Consider the following 19,332-nt stretch of genomic DNA (forward strand, 5'->3'; position numbering starts at 1 on the left):
GAATAAACTTGCTCTCTAAAGCACTCCTAAAAATCAGCAGAGATTTATATTAAATCTCTAATTTTCACTTCACTCCACTGTTTCCATTATAAGCCCAGACAGATAGACCTGCATCAACTTGGATCTTGGAAAAAAAAAAAATCAAAACGCACTGACTCATAACAGCAAGATTAGTCAGAATGACAGACTGGCTATGTCACGCTGGAGGCTGGACTAAGATGACTTCCTGAGGTCCTCTCCACCTGAATTTTCCTATGATCCTATGACACCACTAGATTTAGAAGTAGAATTCTGTCACATCCAAAGACACTTCAAGATTTAGTAAGAGGAGTTCAGCAGTCAGCATTCTGGGTTTCTCTGTAGCTCTGCCTCTAACAGCAGAACACTCCAGACAGTTTACTTAGCCTCACACAAAACCAGACTCAGCTGAACAACAGGTATACTGCTGCTCTCTCAGATACACACAGATTCATTAGGGGTTTGAAAGGTGTTCTAGATCTGCATTCATATTCCACAATCAGAAGACATTCTTAGGTTTAAAGAAGCATGATACTTTCTGTGAGTGTAAGGGCATGGGTTTGATTCAAAAGACACACAGAAGACTGTGTTTAGTAGTGCCACCTGTATAAATGCACAGTTGCATACAATTAAAAACCAGTGAATATCTGACCTTCAGTGCTGGTCCTTTTTCACTTGCTCTCTCACTAGCTCTCTTTCCTTCTAGCCCAAGCTGAACAAACAGCTCCAGCAGGTTCATCAGTAGTTCATCCACAAGGTGTTCTCCTTGAATGTTAGCAGCAATATTAGCCAAGGCATTAATGACTGCTAACGAACAGTGCCTGTGAAAAGACAGTTAATGAACAAACAGTTCCTCCAAGTTTAATATTTTCAGTGCTTTCTTCATAATGCTGATAGTAACTCTTGCAATAAAGCTAATGACATTTTTTCACTCATGAGATTTTTTTGGGGGATGGGGTGTATTTTTTATTTTTATGAATAATGACACATCACTTATAATTGAAATGCAATCAGTACTTAAGTGAAAAATTGTTTGTAAACTTTGCCTCTGGATGACATTTCATTTTTGATATTGTCATGGCCAAAAGGAAATTACTTTCTGGTAGGAGATATGCCTACAGACAAGAAGTAGCAAAGGGCTGTGCTTTTGGACTGGGAAAGCTCTTGAGCAGAATCAGAACTAGTATCATTGTTAAAGCTGAGATTGCATTGGGTCAGACAGTATCTTAAAACACATTGACAGGAATACTCTTCTTGATTACTCACATATGACATTAAAAGATATCCAGCCTACCCCAACTACCAACGAAGTCAGTGCTAATCATTAATTATAACAGGTACTAAAATGCATACTTACATACTAAGAATTAAATTGCTAATGTTTGCATTTAATCCCTAAAAAGTACTGGGACCACATTTAAAAAACACCCAAACCACACACACACAGAGCCCAATGGAAATTCCTTAGCTTTTCTAGGCTAAGGGATTAATTACTCTAGTTACAGGTAACAGAAATCATCAATTTCAATTATCACTTACAAACATTAACTCCTTACAGAGGGAAAAAAAAAAAAAACATAGAAAAATGTTTTTAGGAATCTTTACATTGTGAAGTGCTACTATTTTTAAACTAACGTATTACTTTTGAACATAAAAAAGAACAATACTATTTATAACATCATTATAAAACTTATATTGGGAAAAAGTGAAAATAAAGGATATTCGATATAATATTCATACATTTAAGGGACACAGCTAAGTGTTACCTGTATCCATGGTCCTTATAATCTTTTGTGGCAGAGTAAACAACTGAGCTTGCTTTAACACTGATTTGCTGAAACAGATTCCACACCTCCTGGTAAATATATTGCTGTAAAAAAACCCAAAACCCAAACCACTAAGTAAAGCTTATTAGATACAATCTCTCTGAAGAACAACCCTTTATAACACACAAAAGTACTACAAAGTTCTTCTGATAGGTATCTAGTCATAGCCTGAGCAACAGTTTCAGCTTCCATAAAGCACACCATGGAAGCGCTTTCATTAGTGTTTCTAATTGTTCAAGTTGCAAAAAATTTATTATTTAACTCCACCTTCCAGATGGAAAACTTCATTTCAGGCTTCTGAGTTCTGGCAATTAATTGCTTGCTCAGAGGCACAAATAACATCTGGAAAAGGTAAGTCAATTTGTCCTTGTATGACAGAAGGTGGAAACCTATACTTTTAAATGCATGGACCTAGAAGACTTTGAAAGGTAATTACTGATACAAAACAAGGTAGCGTGCATGTATTCAGAACATAGGCCAAATGTATAAACTTCTTAATAACTTTTGAAAACATTGAGTTTGGTGGTTTTTTAATATTTAAAAAAAAACCCCTTTTGTTATTTTCTGTGGGGACTAATCTTCTTTACAGGGACATCATCTTATACATTATTAATTAGCTTTTGTTTTCTCATGTCCCAGAGACATAAGGATTGTACAGGCATGTACCTGTGGTAAAGAAAAGACAATAAAAACCTTAAACTTCTGCCAATGCAGTTTCTCAATATGTTTCCTTTTAACTAAAGGAAAGGGATCATGAACTGTCAACAATCTTGACCAGTTCTCTCCTTACATTTCCAGTGATGACCAAGCAGCCCAGTTGATCAATGATGAGTACATCAAGATGAGAAGGCGGCTGGCAAAACTTCTGCTGCAAGATCTGTAGGATGGGTTCCATCATTTTTGGGGTGTCCCTCAGTGCCACTGCAATGTGCCCTAGAGCACGAATTGTGTGGTCAGGAATCAAATGAGCTTCCCTGTTACAAAAACAAACAAAAAACCCCCAAACCATACATGTAACTGTTCAGCAGTTATCAAGACCTCCAAGCATGCTGGCATTTCATGTATGCTAAATTTAAACATTACTAACAGCTTTAATATTGCCACTTTATATACCCATCTACTTCCAACATTAACATCAGAGATATACTTGCACAAGTTGGTTTTCAAAATAAAAAACAAAAAACCCCAAAACACACTATGCATGCAAGAAACCCACACTAATCCATGAACAAACTGTTCTAGAAACAACAGTGAAAAGATGTAAAAGTGATCTTCAAAACATTAAGACATGACAGTCAGACCAGCTACAACAGGATCTCCCCTTGGAGGTTTCTTGGTTGGCAAGTCTCTTAAAAATAAGGCAAGTCAAACGCCACAAGTGATAAGCTGTGTCAAGACATAAAAGACAGCTGAAGCCTGAAGAATAAAGCAGAAGAGTGTATCACTCAATCTAGGACTCAAAACATTCAGATAAAAATGAATCCATACCTCTCAGTATGAAAACAAGGGCTCAGCTCTGCAGAGATTTGCATGGGAAGATCCTGACCCCACATCCAAGCTCACTAATCTCTGAGACACTTAATTCTAAAATAACGCTCTTTGTACTTATATCTTAGAATAAGCTTCAGGTTCACTGAGTGAAGGAAAAAAATGGTTTGATGACTAACAACTTACTTATCACTCTCTTGAGAGATGTACAGACGGTTAGATAAACTGGCAAGAAAGGCCTCAACGATCACCGAATCAATAGTCAAGCCAGCTTTCAAGCACCTGGAATAACAATGAACAGAAAACTTACTAGAACAGCTATAGGGAAAAAAAAAAAAGGCATGAATTAAACATTAAACTTTTTACTATTGTAAATGCACACCTGATATAAGGGAAAAAATTTTATACTGAAGTATAAGAAATGATTGCCTAGGAATGCTGCAGATGTATTTTAAAAAATGAGCTGAGTTTCTACTGCTGCTTTCTCCAGCAACAATAAAGATGGGGATATGCAATAAGGTAAATTCAGAATCCATCACTCTGTTGTCTCCAGTCACCAACTATGTCTTCCCTCCAGCTCTTTGTAGCTGTCTAGAATGGAAGAATCATCATTACACTGCCCACATTTGGTACGTAACAATCCTTTTGTTACAGGAAACTCACTCAACATGATAATCTAAGCAGAAAACAAAAACCCTGCTGAATATCAAAACGGTGACTAGCATGAATTACATACGTGGGAAAAAAAAACAAATTTTTTTTTTTAATTATTATTTTACAATTAGGACATAAACAGAAAGAGATGTCTGAAGAAAAATGAAGTCATAATCAAAAAAAGGCAAAAAGCCTTTATAGCAGCACAGAGCAGCACCTTCTAAACGGTCACAATACTTTTCTGCTAGGGAAACAGAACACGTGTTCCAACATGGTGCAAGTCTCTCTTACCTGCAGATGTTGTCTATGGCAATGTCACGCAGCTGCTCATACATGGATGGTTGACTTTTCTTGCCAGGCATTACATTTAGAGTGGACTCTGAATGTTCATTGGTTACACTAATTTTGATGTCGTTACCACCTACTAAGAACACAGAGTATGGAAATCAACAGCATATGAAACAGCTTTTTTCCCCAAGATGAAAGCACGCAGGCAGAGCAGTATCTGGTAGGTGCATAACAGCCTACTTTACAGCTCAGAGTTGAGCTGAAGAACTCTGGAAATAAACGCATGTGTTGTCACTAGCTATGCAAGTTGTTACTGCATTTAACTATTCCTAAATTTAGATACCTTCAGTTCTCATTTTACCAACTCTGTTGTAGCATTACTGCTTTTGCATTAGCAAGTGATTTACATTGAACATTTTCTTTTTTTGGAAATCATAACTTGATATTACAATTTAAAAACAGCAACAAAAAACCTGCCAAATGCCATCAAGATGGTCATGGGGCTGGAGCATGGGAGCTGTATAGTCTGAGTAACACAGCCTCGTTCAGCCTGGAGGAGGCTTTGGACAGACCTAACACCTGCCTTCCAAAGCATGAAGTAGGTTATCAAAAAGACAGAAGCAGGCTTCATGGGAGAATGAGACACAACAGCCTTAACTTGAAACAAGGGAGGTTCCAACTGAATGTGTGATGGTTTTTCCCCCACTATGAGGATAATTATGCATTGGCTCTCGCTGCAGAATCTCTGTCCTTGAAGGTTTCTGAAGGCCCATGTGGACAAAGCCCTAAGCAAACTGCTCTGAATCATGTGCAGGAGGTTGACACACATAACACAACCTTCAATACTGCAGGATCACAGTAGAGTCGTTGGTGATCTCACTCCGGACAAAAGTGCTTGAGATAAGACTTGGTTTCAGCAGAAGAGGCACAGCAATACTGCTGCTAGGATAAAATGCAGTTCTATATATATTGCCTGTCCTCAGACACACTTCTAACAGAATTTGATTTGCATTCCTCCTCTTCACCTCAAAAAAACCCCCAATCCAAAACCGAAAATGAATCTCCATTTCCCACTACAGCTATACCACACAAAATATCCAAAAGCATCAAAAAGCTACACAAGCTGGAAATCCATTACTAGCATATCCTTTAGAATATAGCCTTTTTTCCTTTACCTGTGTGATACTGGCTATGATACTTGTAAAGTTTCACAAGCACTGGGGAAGGTATCACAAGAAAGTCTCTTAAGGATGGATTGACAGAATGAACCACAACTGGGAACCTCTCACACAGGCGACCTAGACCCTAAAAAAGAAAGCAAATTAAAAAATAATGTAACTTTAGAACATAACAGCACAATTTTTATTTCAACTAAGCTTGCAACTTCAGCTCAATACAGAAAAACCCAAACCAAAACAAACTATACATAGTTCTGAGATTCAATTTTTAGCAGAAGATTTAGACACTTCAAGCCTCTAATTCTTTTAGTAGGTTATCCTAGAGTGCTGCATGCCAGTCAAGCCTTGCTGCTTTCTTCCTGGGTGATTTCACAGGAGTTACATGAAATGATCTGCACTCTCTAAAAAATAAAGTTAATGGACAAGTTCCAACATTTAGAGAATCCTGATTATTTACTATGTGGTGGAAAACACCACATTTGTAGGACTACGAATAAGTGCCCAGTAAGACAACATAAATATTAGAATAACCAAGCCTTAGTCTTAAAACTCAGTGATCTGTCAGTCCCAGTATTTTAACTGTTCATGTAATGGACTAAGAAGCTAAATATTTCAGAAATTAAATACTGGTTAAGAAAACCTCATTACTCTTCAAGAAGCAGCTGAGCTAAGAAAATTTTGAAAGCACTACTCTACTGCAGTTCTACCACACCAGACCTCTAAAATTCAAGTGGAGAACACAGTGATGGAAAGTAATACAAATAGCAGATAAAAAGCGTTGTTCTAGAAACCTGTAAAACTCCCCAAACTCTCACCCACTGATACAATAATGTCAAATACTGGAAAGACAGACCTGCAAACAGCAAATTAAGAGTGGCAAATGAGCAATGATGACTTTGCTTGAGGTTTTCGACTGCAACTTCTCTGATAATTTGATACACAGGTTTTCTGCACCTTAAATGAAAAATCCAATGGAAAAAAACTTATGGTTATCAGATTTGTAATTAGGCCACACAGAATGCAATGCTTACTGCAATTTCTAAAACATATAGAAAAATAAGAAAATATATCAGCTTCACTCTCCTCATACTACAATTCCTCAAAGAGATTTAGTCTGCTTCCGTAAAAAACAGTTTTGGAAACTTAGTATCTGCACCAAACACCTCTGTCAAACACTACGATTGAAAGAAAATCAACTTTAAGTACTGTAATTAAGTGTTACTTCACAGTTGACAGAAATCAAGTATTGCAAGGTCCAAAGGACAAAATCCTTCACATATCCATAATACGTAAGAATTATAGAAGAAATTAGATTGAGAAAAAGTGAGAGGTTCCCAATCCCGCTAGCAACAAAAACATTTTCTTTAAAAGAATGACTGAGAAACATTTAAGATGCTAAGAACAATAATTAGAAACATAAACTAAACTATAAAATAAGCAGTTGCATGTAATACAGCAATTACACCATCTCTTGTAAATAAGCCAATAGGATGTTTCTGCTTGCATTTCTATGAAGGAATGTCTAGCTACCTAGCCAACTAATCTGACAACTTTCTGATGGAAGTTTTTCTCTTGTATTCTAATAGCAGAGTATTATACTCAAATTTATTTTATATTTCTCTGAGCATCATCTACTTTCAGAGAACTTATAAGTACTTCTACAACTTTAAAAAAAAGACAGACATTCCAAAGACTGAAGAGGATTTTCTACCTTGCTCATCTTTCACAGCCCACACCATGAGATCCACACAGGCAGCATTAGCCTGACAACGCAGTTTTAAAGGACTCAATTCATTGTGCAGTCGATCCACATCATGAAGGATTTTCTGAAGTTCTGATTGACTGCTGTTGAATTGCTCTAGCACAAAATCATGGATTTCCTTCACAAATGAGTTGGGAAGGTCTAAAGAAATAAAAGGAAATAGCATTATACTAGGACAGAAGTCAGTGTATCAGAATGACAGCATATACAAGATTCATTGCTACGTCATAAATTAAATGATTTCATGAAGTTTATCTCCTACCTAAAAAATACATTTCATAGCAAAGCTCACCAGAAAGCAGACAATTGAAATGCCATCTATTAATCCTTTCATTGGTGCTCAAATTATTTCTTTTCTTATTTCCATAGCACATTTTTTATATAGAAACATTTCATAATACAAATTTCATAGCATACATGGAGTTCCCAGAAAATGCAAACCCCAATATTCAAGCACTCAATATAATGCAGACAACGCTTTGGATCTTAAACATAAAGAAGGAAAAAAAACCCAAACCAAAAACCCAGAACAAATACTGTACCTTTCATATAGTATAATGTGTCTCTCAACATTTTAAACTGAGCAAGATAAAGGGGGTCACTGAATGTTTTATAATAGAGATCTGTATTAGCACCCGTCTGAAAGAGAAAAGAAGCAACCTGCTAGATTCAAAATTAAGTATTTTCCATTATAAGGATAAACAAAACTTCTTATTCCAGTCACATAATTGTTTTCCTGCACGATGTAAACAGGTACCAGAAGTAACCTCACAGCCTTCCCCCCATCTTCATCAAAAGTACAGCCCTTCAGTGCATTACATGAGATTCAGTCACACCTTCAGTCTGAAGAGCACATATATGTTCCCTCTAACAGTGATGTTAAAAAACCAAACAAACAAAAGGACGATTCAAACCTATTATTTTACTGAGATAGCAAAAAGAGAACCTGAAGCTATTCCACTTAGGCCTACATTTCAAATATGGCAGTACTCAAAGGAAGGCTGGAGAGAACAGCAAAGTCATTTTCCCAAACAACTGAACAGATACTCCCTTCAGCAGAGCTTGACGCCCCCACGGAGAGAAGGCTAACTCTGCAAACCGTGGTGGAGGCTGTTACAGAACTGCACCCAGGAAAGGGGGAACAAGGACTCACAGACCTAGAGAAACACACCACCTCTGAAAGTAAAGTCCACAAACTGTAACACTACTAAACTTGTAGAAATGACACCCAGAAGAGCAGCACTCATTTCCAAGCCAGAAAGAGAAAAGAACCAACACATTTTATCTACATGAAAAAAAGACAATGCTACTGCAATATGCAATAAAGACCTTAGTCTACAGTAAACCAATTTTGGGCAACCAATGCTGTAATTTAGTAGGATTATAGAGATAAAGTAAGAAAAGGGTTCATTTTTTAAAGAGAATAACTATTTCCTTCTATGGTAGTGAAAAACATTCCTCCTTCCTCACCCCATTTTTGCACATTCCAAGGCTAGATTTAAACCACTGAAAGAACAAACAGGAAATTAGTATTGTTTTCTAGAGAAGGCATACCTTACATAGGTAAAAGACTAATTTTCCAAGTATTAATTGTTAAGACAAAAAAATAAAATATTCAGGTTGTTAGAAAAGGAATTATAAAACATACCTCTGCAACTTCAGCTACAACTGCATCTAAAGTCTTTAGAAGAGAATCCCCAACGATCTGTTTCACCTACAGAGGGGAAAAAAAAAGCAAGCATGTTTCCTGTTGATGACTCTAGATAGGAAGACAATGCAATTTTGCCCGTGCACAGAAAACACAAGCCACTTGACTGCGAAATGTTAGATAAAGTTAAGGCTATAAGAATTTCTGGCTGCAACAAGAAAAAACACATTTGAGCCTCTGTGTGATGTTTCAAAATAGCTGGTGCAGGAAGCAGAAAGGACCAGTAGTTTCTGTCACTTGTGTGAATTCCCAGCACCTAACATTTCTAGAAAAGGGTCTCATTCTCACAGCAAAAAACAATCTTCAATTTCAGCAACTACACATACATAGATTTGCTCAGATTAAGCGGTCTGCAAGAGTCAAACAGGAAGACGACATATATGGTTTTGATTTTCCAAACTCTTCATGGTTTATATGAGAGCTTTTTAGGAATACTACTGAAGCATGAAGTTAAATGCCATAAAAATAACATTACACAAAGCTTGAGAGACAAACACTGCCTTTTATTTTGCAATTCTAAAAACTTAAACTGCATCTACTTCTAGCATGAATATCTAGAATGCAATCTCACTGCAGCCTTCATAAGAAGCCGTCATATACCATGTTCAACAGCTGGCGGAGCATTTCCAGTGGGATGTTAAACTCTTTATTGTTAATGCCATTGAAGAGAGGAGAAACTGAAAAGCTGGAGCTGATTGTACAGAAGTAATAATCAGGATCCAGTGCACTCCCATCAGGAAGATACGAACCTGATCAGAAGAAAAAAAAAAAAAAAAAAAGAAATAAAAGTTTAGGGAGAGAGAGGATATATAAACTTTGTTTAATGATAAAGTTTAGTTACTAATACAGAGTTATTTTCAACACAGGCAGTCTTCAACTTTTGCAAGCTATCAAGAGGTGCATTTCAGATAATCTACTGTAAATCAAGACAGAAAACCATGATGAAAAACGGATTTGTTCATTAGAAGTTTACAATCACAATGGAATAACTAATTTCAATGACTTGTGCTCATGTCAGAGACACTCCTGACTATAAGTCTTCCCATACTACTGATGTACATTTACCTGCAAACATCTGTAAGTGCCATTTTGCTCAAAAGCACAGAGATACAAAGAACAGGTTAAGTCAAAACTATTTTGCAAGGTTTTCCCCTATATTAGATAAAATGAACACATGGCACAGCTTTCATCTTAGAAGAGGCACCAATCCACTACTGCAATTTGAAGGTAAAAAGAGAAATCAAATTCTTTTTCAGATTCAAGTATTCTATTAAGTAAACAACTTGCTAACATACTGCTTTTGGCACTGGTTTCACTTTAGAAATTACTTATCTGCCTTTTTAAAGTTCTCAGCTGCCTGCGCTAAAGTAATGTTCTTGTGATTAGTAGGCTTTCAAGCAACGCTATTTATTGACAACAACGATAAAAAAAAACAAACATGTTTTCAGCCTTTTTTTCCTAAGCCATTAACCTTGGCCAGAATAAAAAGAAGGCCATTACTCATCTTCCTCAGAAAATAATCACAAAATATATTATTGGAAATAATACAAGGGCTGCCTGTATCTGAAATACCTGGCACAAGTTAGTATTTGAAATGCTGGGGTTTCAACCCCAAGCCCCACACTAAGGCTGACATGTGGGTGATTCCCACAGCCCTTCCCAAAGGGGGGTGAGTTTGCCTTTAGGCTTCTCTCCAGGGTGGGGCCGGCCTAGCAGGGAGAGCCGTTGGGTAAATGAGCCCCACGTGTCCCCCATTAAGTAAACAAGGGTCAGGTGTCCTACTTAGGGATAAAAGCTGGGACCACTTGCAGGAAGAGGCAGTGTCTGTGAGGTGGATGCCCTGTGCAGAGTTCCTTGTTGGGGAAGGACCTCCCACCTCCCTGGAACTGGGCTCCAGTCAGGTCTGGCCTTTCTAAATGCGGGCTGTGTAGAGATTCAGTATGTGGCTTCCTTGGTCTGATGTGTTTGGCTTGTTGACTCGGTTGTCTCCTATCCCTTCTATGGGAGGCTGCATTTCACCATTTATCCCACCCATTGTTGGTCATGCGGTGTCATTGTTGGGGTCAGTGGGACTGATGTTGATTATGCATAATCTGACTTGTTTGTACCCCCAGCGCTCACCCATGTACTGACCCTTTTGTATCAAATACAATTTGGTTATTGGTTCACCTTTATGCTGGCTGTGTCCTTTATGCTAGGCCTAATAATTGGCAAAACAGTACTGAAACCAAATTCCTGATTAGAATCATCATAACTCTGTTAGAGACACAATTAAAATGATTCCCAAGTTTTTATAAAGCTGTCCACTATTCACCTATGGTTTTACTTAAGATTATTTTTGTTCTACTACTACAACCTCTCTCTAACCTGCAGCTTTTTTTTTTTTTTTAAATTCAGAACATGAAGACCATAAAATCGAAGAAGTATAGGTTGGTTCAACAGAGTAGACAGACGACAAACAGGTCTCTTCCTGCTTGGCAATTTAAGAATCATATTTGAATTACCTTGCAATTCCATGATATAACCGAAGAAGACAAATTCCTCTACAAATAGTAACATGAAGGAAAAAGAAAAGTAAAGTAATGTGGAAGAAATTAATTTAAGCCAGGGCTCTAGAGAGGAGAATGACCCAGAAACAGAGAATGCCCAAACTGTCAAAAAACCTCAAACAGCCAGACAAAACCAGACACTAAAACACCTCAGATGCAGAGCTAGTTCTCCACTTTATTCATGGCAGTTTGTTTTAAGCCCTGCTTTGACACAGAACTCACAACTAGAGCTCTACCAAAACCCAGTGGTTTGTATATTAACTCATGAAGATTTTTAAATTTTCTGCCTTTTATGATACAGTAATTAGCATACATTAGTAAGCACTCAACTTCAGTGTCTCCTTTATTATTTCTCACTTCAGCAAATTACTAGGTTTTACCAAACAACCACATCATATTTACTTCAAGAGGAATAGTTGGTTTAGATTTATACAGTGTGCCACAAAGGTCTCAAAATTCCAGACCCTAGTCTAACAATTTAGTTGTCTAGTGAAGCATAACATTAACACTTGTTCCTTAAAGTTCCTCAGCCTAATCTCCTGAAATATTTTTGGCTTAGTTGAATTAAGCTCTTCAGTACTAGGCACAGCCTAGCAGTCAGGAAATGATGTCTCTCTCAGAAGCCTGCCAGAAACAACTGAGCCTGGAAACCACTGGTGTTAATAATAATTTCCCACTGTCTTTATACCCCAAAATTTTTCAGAATCCTAGCAGTACGTGACAGAGAATTACTATAAGAATTTGAGAGGGCAGAAAAAGGGGTCAAAGGATTTTGGTTTTCAATTTCCTACGAATGATCACAAAACTCTCAAATCACAAACTGTTCCTTTGCAAAATAATTTACCTTCAAAGTAATGAATTGCAGATCCTCCAGGAGAGCTGGGAGGAGGAATTCCACGTTCAGGACTAACCTGAAACATCACACAAAAGACATAATTTAAAAACTTTATAAAACATTAAAATTTTTTTCAGAGAATGGTTCATACACTTTATTATGAAACACAGCTTCAAGTAAAACTAAGAGGAACCATGTATTGCTGGGCCTAACAGCTCAATTTCAACTCAAAATGGGAAGTTAAAAAGCTAGTTCAGTGCTTTTGACTAAAGGGAAGAATTCAAAATGATGACTCCTATACTGTATGTAACTATGCTAATCTGTGTTTCAAAACTAGCATCTACATCCATTCTTCCCGTAAGACAACGAACACGCACAGCTCCTGGTGAAACCAGAGAGAGCTCATCTATCCTCAGTACTTCTGAAAACTTTAGTCACTGTCAGCTTCCCAAATTCTCAGATATACATTCCAATGCTTTCTCACAAGAATAACACAACAAATAGGATTTGCCAGTTGTTCCACGTGAAGACTTATTAGTACAGTTGTTCATTTAATCGCTACTGATTTTTCTGTAGCTCAGAAACTACAAAATTACTTCAAAACCCAGTTGCGGAACCAAAATAAAGATCTTTGTATACGGCCAAACAATGTGTTAAGAGACTGCACAATCAGGCTTAATGCCGTCTTAACTCCACCAAGACCACAAAATCATCTAAGCACTGACTTCAACATGAAGCAAGTTATACGAACCTGTGAGATGCTAGATACGCTGCTAGCCTTTCTCTTTAGTGTTCCTTCCTGACAAACAGTGAGTAGAGAACTGGGAAGAATTGATCTGAAATCATTAAAGGATCGTCGGCGAATTCCTTCAAGCTCTTCTGGAACTCTCAGGGAATGCGGGGGAATTTTTGGAAAAAGCTTTGAAAGAAGAGCCTCCTCCGAATTGCTGTAGCGACCAAAGGCTCGAGAAATTCCTATCAGGCAGGGGACTGCATACTTGCATAAATATTCTGGAAAAGAAAAACACATAAAACAGTGTATCAGCAGTAATTTAGAGCTTCCTCTTCACGGTCTTGCTACCACTTCACTAAACTGTTTTAGCCTCGTGTGCTTTACGAAGATTTATTTGTCTAAGTAAGGGAAAAACCATGAAGGTATCACAAATTAATACACTTCTGCGTCTGTATTTACCATTCCGCAACAAACAGAATAAATATGTGCTAGAGGAAGCTGAAAGAAAAAGCTACTCACTTTCAGGAGTGATCCTGATAATTTGAACACACAAAAGAAGTTGAGAGGACAGGAGTTACAAATACAATAACAATTTTAATCATACCTTTATCATGCATTTGTGGGGTCTGACACATTCCCAAGAGGAACTGCATTACTTGTAGAATTGCATCCAAAATCTAAAGTAATCAAGACAGAAATACAAAAATAACTTTTGGCAAAGAGGTATCATTAATATTTGCAAGTTTCATTTGTATAGTGATCTAGTAAAAGATAATGTAGACACCTCTGTAAAAAAGGTTTTTTTAATGCTGTGTGCCCTCAGTCAGCTTACAGAGCTTCTTTTGTGAAGTCTGCAGTTAGGTGCTAAGTATTAGCAGAATAAAACTGCAGCAGCCCTAATCTCAGTATCAAAACTTGAATTCTAAAACTCTGGGCTCAGTGACTGACGTCCTTTGACACACACAAGTAACAGCAGACTTACAAATATTTTCCAGATACTTGACTATTCATTAAGACAGGCAAAATAACGCAACAGTACACATGTTAAAGCAATCAATCCCTTTGCAAGAAAGAAGCAGCTGTGGTGTACTCTAGATACTTGCCAGTATTGCAGCGTTGGAGAATTGGGTACTACATTAGCACAAACTTAAACTCTACCTGCTCTCTGAGAGATGCATCCCTGTAAGCGACATCCGATAACAATGTTACCAAGCAGAAGCTGAAGTTTTCTGCCACTGGAAGTAAGCCTGTAAAGTAACGGACAGAAAATAAGCCACTTAAGCACTGTTACAGAGAATCAACATAGAAAGAGTAAATAATAATAACGCAAAAAGACATAAGTGATTCCCATGTCATACAGTTCTTAGTATAAATATAAATTAAAATGCAGTGTAACATTCAAAATTTAGAAGTATACTCTAACCATCATCATTTCAGCATGAAATGTTAAAAGAATAACTTTAATAATTAAACACTCTTTCAGGCTTTCAAGCAGTTGAAAAAATATGACATTTTATAATATCCTTTGTGAAAACATATTCTTACATCAATTTTAAGAGATATTAAGGGAACAAGAAACGAAGTGGTTTAAATAACAACTAAGCATCAAAGCTAGAAGTAGAGCATACAGATCTTGGCTTCCACTCTCCTGCTCTAACCACTACACAATCTTCTCCAATTTAGTAACAAAATACATTGAGCGTAGAATTATTTGAAAAGTGCAATTTATCAGAAAGTCAAGCAAGAAAGCTGGGAGCTATTCAACTTCCTCTTTGCCTCTAAAGAAAATCAATATTAAAAGCTGTTGAGTCAGTATCTAAGAACCTAGCCAGACCTATCATCTCGCCTTGTATCATGTCCTGAATGACCTTTGTTATTTCTATTTCCTGGCTGGCATTCCATGAGAATGATCAAAAAACCCAAACATCACCTCTGCCTTTTCGTGCATTGCTTTCTTCTATCCATTGGACTTTGGGAAGACCCTTCAAAAGTCGGAGGAGGTAAGGAACCACATTATCTTTGTGCTAAAAAGGAAGATACTATATTTAAAATGGATAAGAAAAGCTGAACTGTACAATCTCAAGATAGTTGAGAGATATGAAAAGACTACACTAACCACACACAGAACTTGCTTCTAATGATTACTCCACGTTACTTCTGGAATATTGCAAAATTGATTTCAACACAGGCAAATGAAAGTAAACCAATTCAGTGCTATAAATCCAATCCTTTCATTCTAGGCAACAGTTCATTCTCCACAGAAGTTGGAGAAAAGAGTTCCAGAACAGTGATTGACCCTGAACAATTTACTAGTTTACAGCAAGGTCACAAAATAATTTTAAGACATCCAGAAATTTAGTGCCAGTCCCAATTCAGTACATGTGATCCATCCCACTGCCTTATGCAAGTTACTTAACACATTTGTGTTAACACTTCAACTCCCTAATCTGCAAATCAAAGGACAGCACATTCCTTCCTCATAGAGCTGGATTTATTAATACTAACCACTGGCTTTAAAAACATCATAAAAGTGCTAAGAAACATGAAAACAGCTACCTTATTTAAACTTCATACTACAAAAACCACAAAAAGAACAACGTTAATAATACAGATGTAAACTCTATCATAGTAAATACATATTAAATAGGAGGAAATTCAGGCCTGACGTAAACCTATTAAAAAACTTAAAGTGAGGTCTAATGACTTTGGATGAAACAATACCGTGTCCAGAGTTCAAAGCGAAAAGAACCAGCTTGTCATAAACAGGCTGAGAGATACAAAAGGGATGTTCACATACAACATGGCCTATGTGCATTGTTTGCCTTTTTATCCCAGCTAGTGCCAAGCATGAAAAGACCTATTACAAACCTGATTGTTCAGGAGTATGTTGGAACACACCTATCATTCAGAGGCATGTGGGGAAGAACACCCAACAACACATATGGCTTGAGCAAATCCTCCTGAATAGCCTTTCCTTTCTCTCCTTAAGCTATGATGACCAAAAAACATGACAGCAGTTTGCCTATAGCAGTGCCATGACAGCTATCACACTCATCAGTATTGTCCTCATTTCTTTGTGCTCTCCTGCCTGCATCCATCTGTTATATTTCATCTATTTATTTTTATAAAAAGCAAATACCAAATTTTCATTCATTGAACAACTAAATTGGAATTAATCCAAAATCTTTCAAAAATAGACTTAGCCTAAGGGCAAAAAAATACCTGAAGGTCAGACTCAATTAGAAAGATTCCTAAAGCAATAACAGCATCTCTGCGACGTTCATCTAACTGGAAAATCCCATGGAAATCCACTGGACACATACAGAGCAGTTTCTGTACCTGAAAAACAGCAGAGGAAAAGAACAGTGGAACAAGACCCAAACTGTCAAAACAATCCATGGGAATGGAACAAGATGCAAAGTGTCAAAACAATGCAAGAGAACAACAGTATGTGTGTTAAAACTGCCTTTCAAAAATCTACCAGCAGACCTCAGGAAAGCAATGCAGATAGCTCCCAGCTTCTCTCCGAAGGAGCAGAGCTAGCCTTCATGTCCGTGCCCTAGAGCACGCCAAACAACAGGCCTGGCTAGCAACAATTGCAAATATTTTCACAGCAGAGAAACAGCTGACAGGCTGCGGTTTTCAAGACTCATTCAGACCTCCCATGCCTCAAGTGGACAGTAGCCTTTCCATCTTCTGGAAGACAGATGGCCACATTACCCTCCTTTAGTCATCAATCTTAACGAGAGCGGCTAGGAAAGAGTAATGAATGACAGAAACCAGAAAAAGAGAGAAGACTCAAGTAGATGTCAAACATTTTTACCACAACACGGGTTGATTTAACAGTTTTTTTCAACATTGGTCAAGCTGTTTGTGTTTCCACATCTGAAGAGAACTTACGCAACTTTTCAAAGCATCACATACACAGAGCTCATTCCTACACCCCTGGTACAACAAAACTTTCCTTCCACTAAGTCATTGGGCATTCTGGGTGCGCAAGAAATATGCAGCAGGTGTATGTATCATATTCACTCTGACCCTATAAACAATAACCGGGTGGATGGAGCTTTGGTTACAGCTGCACCAATGCCTTCTTCATATACAGCACTGAACAACAAACTGTTACCTAGCTGAGTACAACTTCTGCCCAGACTTTTTTAACATAACAGATTAAGTTTCCAGAACTAGTTTTTTCCTCACTACTTACCTACTACTTCACTCCATACTCAGCAAACAACTATCTAAGGAATATATCAAATCTCCCAAATACTTTGTTTTCCTATGGAACTGTTAAGAAAGGGAAAATGCAACTAGCATATTGTATTTTTGTAAACCTCCTTGATGTTACATAAAAAGGACTGTCATAATAAAAAAAACTATATTTGAATGTTAAGTTACTTTAAACACCCCACCCTGAAATTTCTAAACCAAGAATCTATTTCCCTAGAGGATTAGAAAAATTTACTGGATGCACAGTGGAATTTAAGATTCTGGTCCTTAAACTGCCAGACCTCACAATTACAAGACCTGTAACACAACACAAATCATTCTCTTGCTCAACATAAAATACAGTAGAGGAAATACAAACTTTGGAAAATAACTTCTGATGCATGCTTCCCACATCAGGTTAATATTTGCAATAATGTGAGTAAATAACTTTAGCTAGATATGAACTGTTACTAACTGTTATTGTAGTGTCTCGAACTAAAAAGAAAAAAAAGAAATGCCCACCATTAGTGAACCAACAGCAAGGCTTAAAAAAATTATTCACAGTTGGCTGTCAGACCAATGGTAGATTTCTAGAACAAGACCAAGAACAGAAGCCTGCAACAGCTGGCCAAGAACAACCACTATAGTTTTCATCAGCACAGAGCTGTGCTTTTCAACAATTTAGTCATCTTTCATTATTGCACGAGGCAATTTAGAAGTTCAATCACTTTGTGCTCAGAGCAGCCAACTCCCAAAACACCAGGCTGTCCATCTCTCCTCCCTGCAGCAGCACACCACTCCAGCACGCCAGCTGCTCCGTGCCACGCGGGGAACAGCCCAGATGAAGATCTCCCTGGCGGGTTTTACATTCAGGAGAGATTTATCACAACCTAGTAGATTTTTACCTTGAGCTCATTACATCGCTTGCATTTAACCAAATATTTGGAATAAAGAGCCCTAATTAGGCTGACACTAACTACATGTGCAAGACCATATCCCGCAGACTTCAGGGATATGCAACCACTGTGAGGACCCACGTCCCTCACCAGGACATGGGCACTGCTCCAAGGGTGCCAGCCATGGCTGCTGGGCTCACACCTCCTGCTGCGATGGTATGTTGGGGTCGAGATGGGCCATGCAAGCATCTATAGGCCCAGCAGACACCACGCACAGACACAGCTGGTGTGCTGGAGCCCACTCCCACGGCCACAGGACAGCCCCCACCTTGGGCGGCAGCATGCTCTGGGCACAGATGGACACACCAGCCCCGGCCTCCCACTGCCACAGCCCCCACGGGACCAGGGTACAAACCCACCCGCGGGCACAGACACCGGCTCTGACCCGCTCCCCACACGCGCCGCAGGTCCCCACGCATGACAGGAGCAAGGGAAGCGCCCCAGACCCGCCCCCCCCGGCCGCGAACCACCACCTTCCTCACCCACACGGCACAAGCAGCCTCCACAGGAAGGGCTCCCTGCCCCCCTGCCACTGCGCCCGCGATGCCGACCCCTCCACGCAGACTCCACTCGCGTGACGCACACACACGCGGCTCCCACTCACATGACGCCCCTGCGCACCCCGCCGGCTCCCACGCGTGACACCCCCAGGGTCCCCACGGACGCAGCGCCCACACGAGACCAGCCCTCCCACCGCCCCCACGCGTGACACTGCCCCAGCCCCGCCGGACGCAGCCGCGCGGGACGCCCCTCACCTTCTCCAGCGGCGCCGGACTCTGCACCGCCAGCGACCGCGCCAGCGACAGCACCGTGTTGAAGTAGAAGCCGCGCGCGGTGCCCGCACTGCTCCCCCGCCCCGCGCCCGCGGAGGGAGCCGTGGCCGCCGCCGTAGTGGTGGTGGTGGTCGCCGCAGCCGCCGCTGCCGTCGCCGCCGCCGTCGCAGCAGCAGCCGCTGCCGCCGCCACTGCCGCGGCCGCCATATTGCGGGGGAATGCGGGGGCCAGCCCGCCCAGCCCCGCCCCCTCTCGCGAGACCGCCGCCTCCCACGGGATCTCGGTCCGCCAATCACACCGCAAAGATGGCGGCGCCCGCAGCGGCTTCGCCGCCCCGCCCCCTCCCGCCGCGGTG

At 39.4% G+C, this 19,332-nt stretch overlaps 1 protein-coding gene across 3 annotated transcripts in view; it reads right to left on the reverse strand.

Moving 5' to 3' along the window:
• Positions 1-19,202, reverse strand: part of PI4KA (phosphatidylinositol 4-kinase alpha) — a 62,628-nt gene extending 43,426 nt beyond the window's left edge. For 2 of the 3 annotated variants that reach the window (XM_074920899.1, XM_074920897.1), the window contains exons 1-18: positions 18,960-19,202; positions 16,262-16,378; positions 14,970-15,063; positions 14,198-14,286; positions 13,644-13,716; positions 13,058-13,317; positions 12,316-12,382; positions 9,523-9,671; positions 8,863-8,928; positions 7,757-7,853; positions 7,164-7,355; positions 6,306-6,406; positions 5,450-5,579; positions 4,278-4,410; positions 3,519-3,614; positions 2,635-2,818; positions 1,785-1,888; positions 671-839 (exon numbers count right to left, since the gene is read on the reverse strand). In XM_074920899.1, coding sequence (XP_074777000.1) covers positions 671-839; positions 1,785-1,888; positions 2,635-2,818; positions 3,519-3,614; positions 4,278-4,410; positions 5,450-5,579; positions 6,306-6,406; positions 7,164-7,355; positions 7,757-7,853; positions 8,863-8,928; positions 9,523-9,671; positions 12,316-12,382; positions 13,058-13,317; positions 13,644-13,716; positions 14,198-14,286; positions 14,970-15,063; positions 16,262-16,378; positions 18,960-19,184 — 2,346 coding nt within the window. In that variant the 5' untranslated portion in view covers positions 19,185-19,202. The remainder of the gene's footprint in view (positions 1-670; positions 840-1,784; positions 1,889-2,634; positions 2,819-3,518; positions 3,615-4,277; positions 4,411-5,449; positions 5,580-6,305; positions 6,407-7,163; positions 7,356-7,756; positions 7,854-8,862; positions 8,929-9,522; positions 9,672-12,315; positions 12,383-13,057; positions 13,318-13,643; positions 13,717-14,197; positions 14,287-14,969; positions 15,064-16,261; positions 16,379-18,959) is intronic. The other variant, XM_074920898.1, reaches the window with a different exon arrangement.
• Between the last annotated feature and the right edge of the window lie 130 nt (positions 19,203-19,332).

Source organism: Athene noctua, chromosome 17, assembly GCF_965140245.1.
Source record: "Athene noctua chromosome 17, bAthNoc1.hap1.1, whole genome shotgun sequence".
Taxonomy (NCBI): Eukaryota; Metazoa; Chordata; class Aves; order Strigiformes; family Strigidae; genus Athene; species Athene noctua.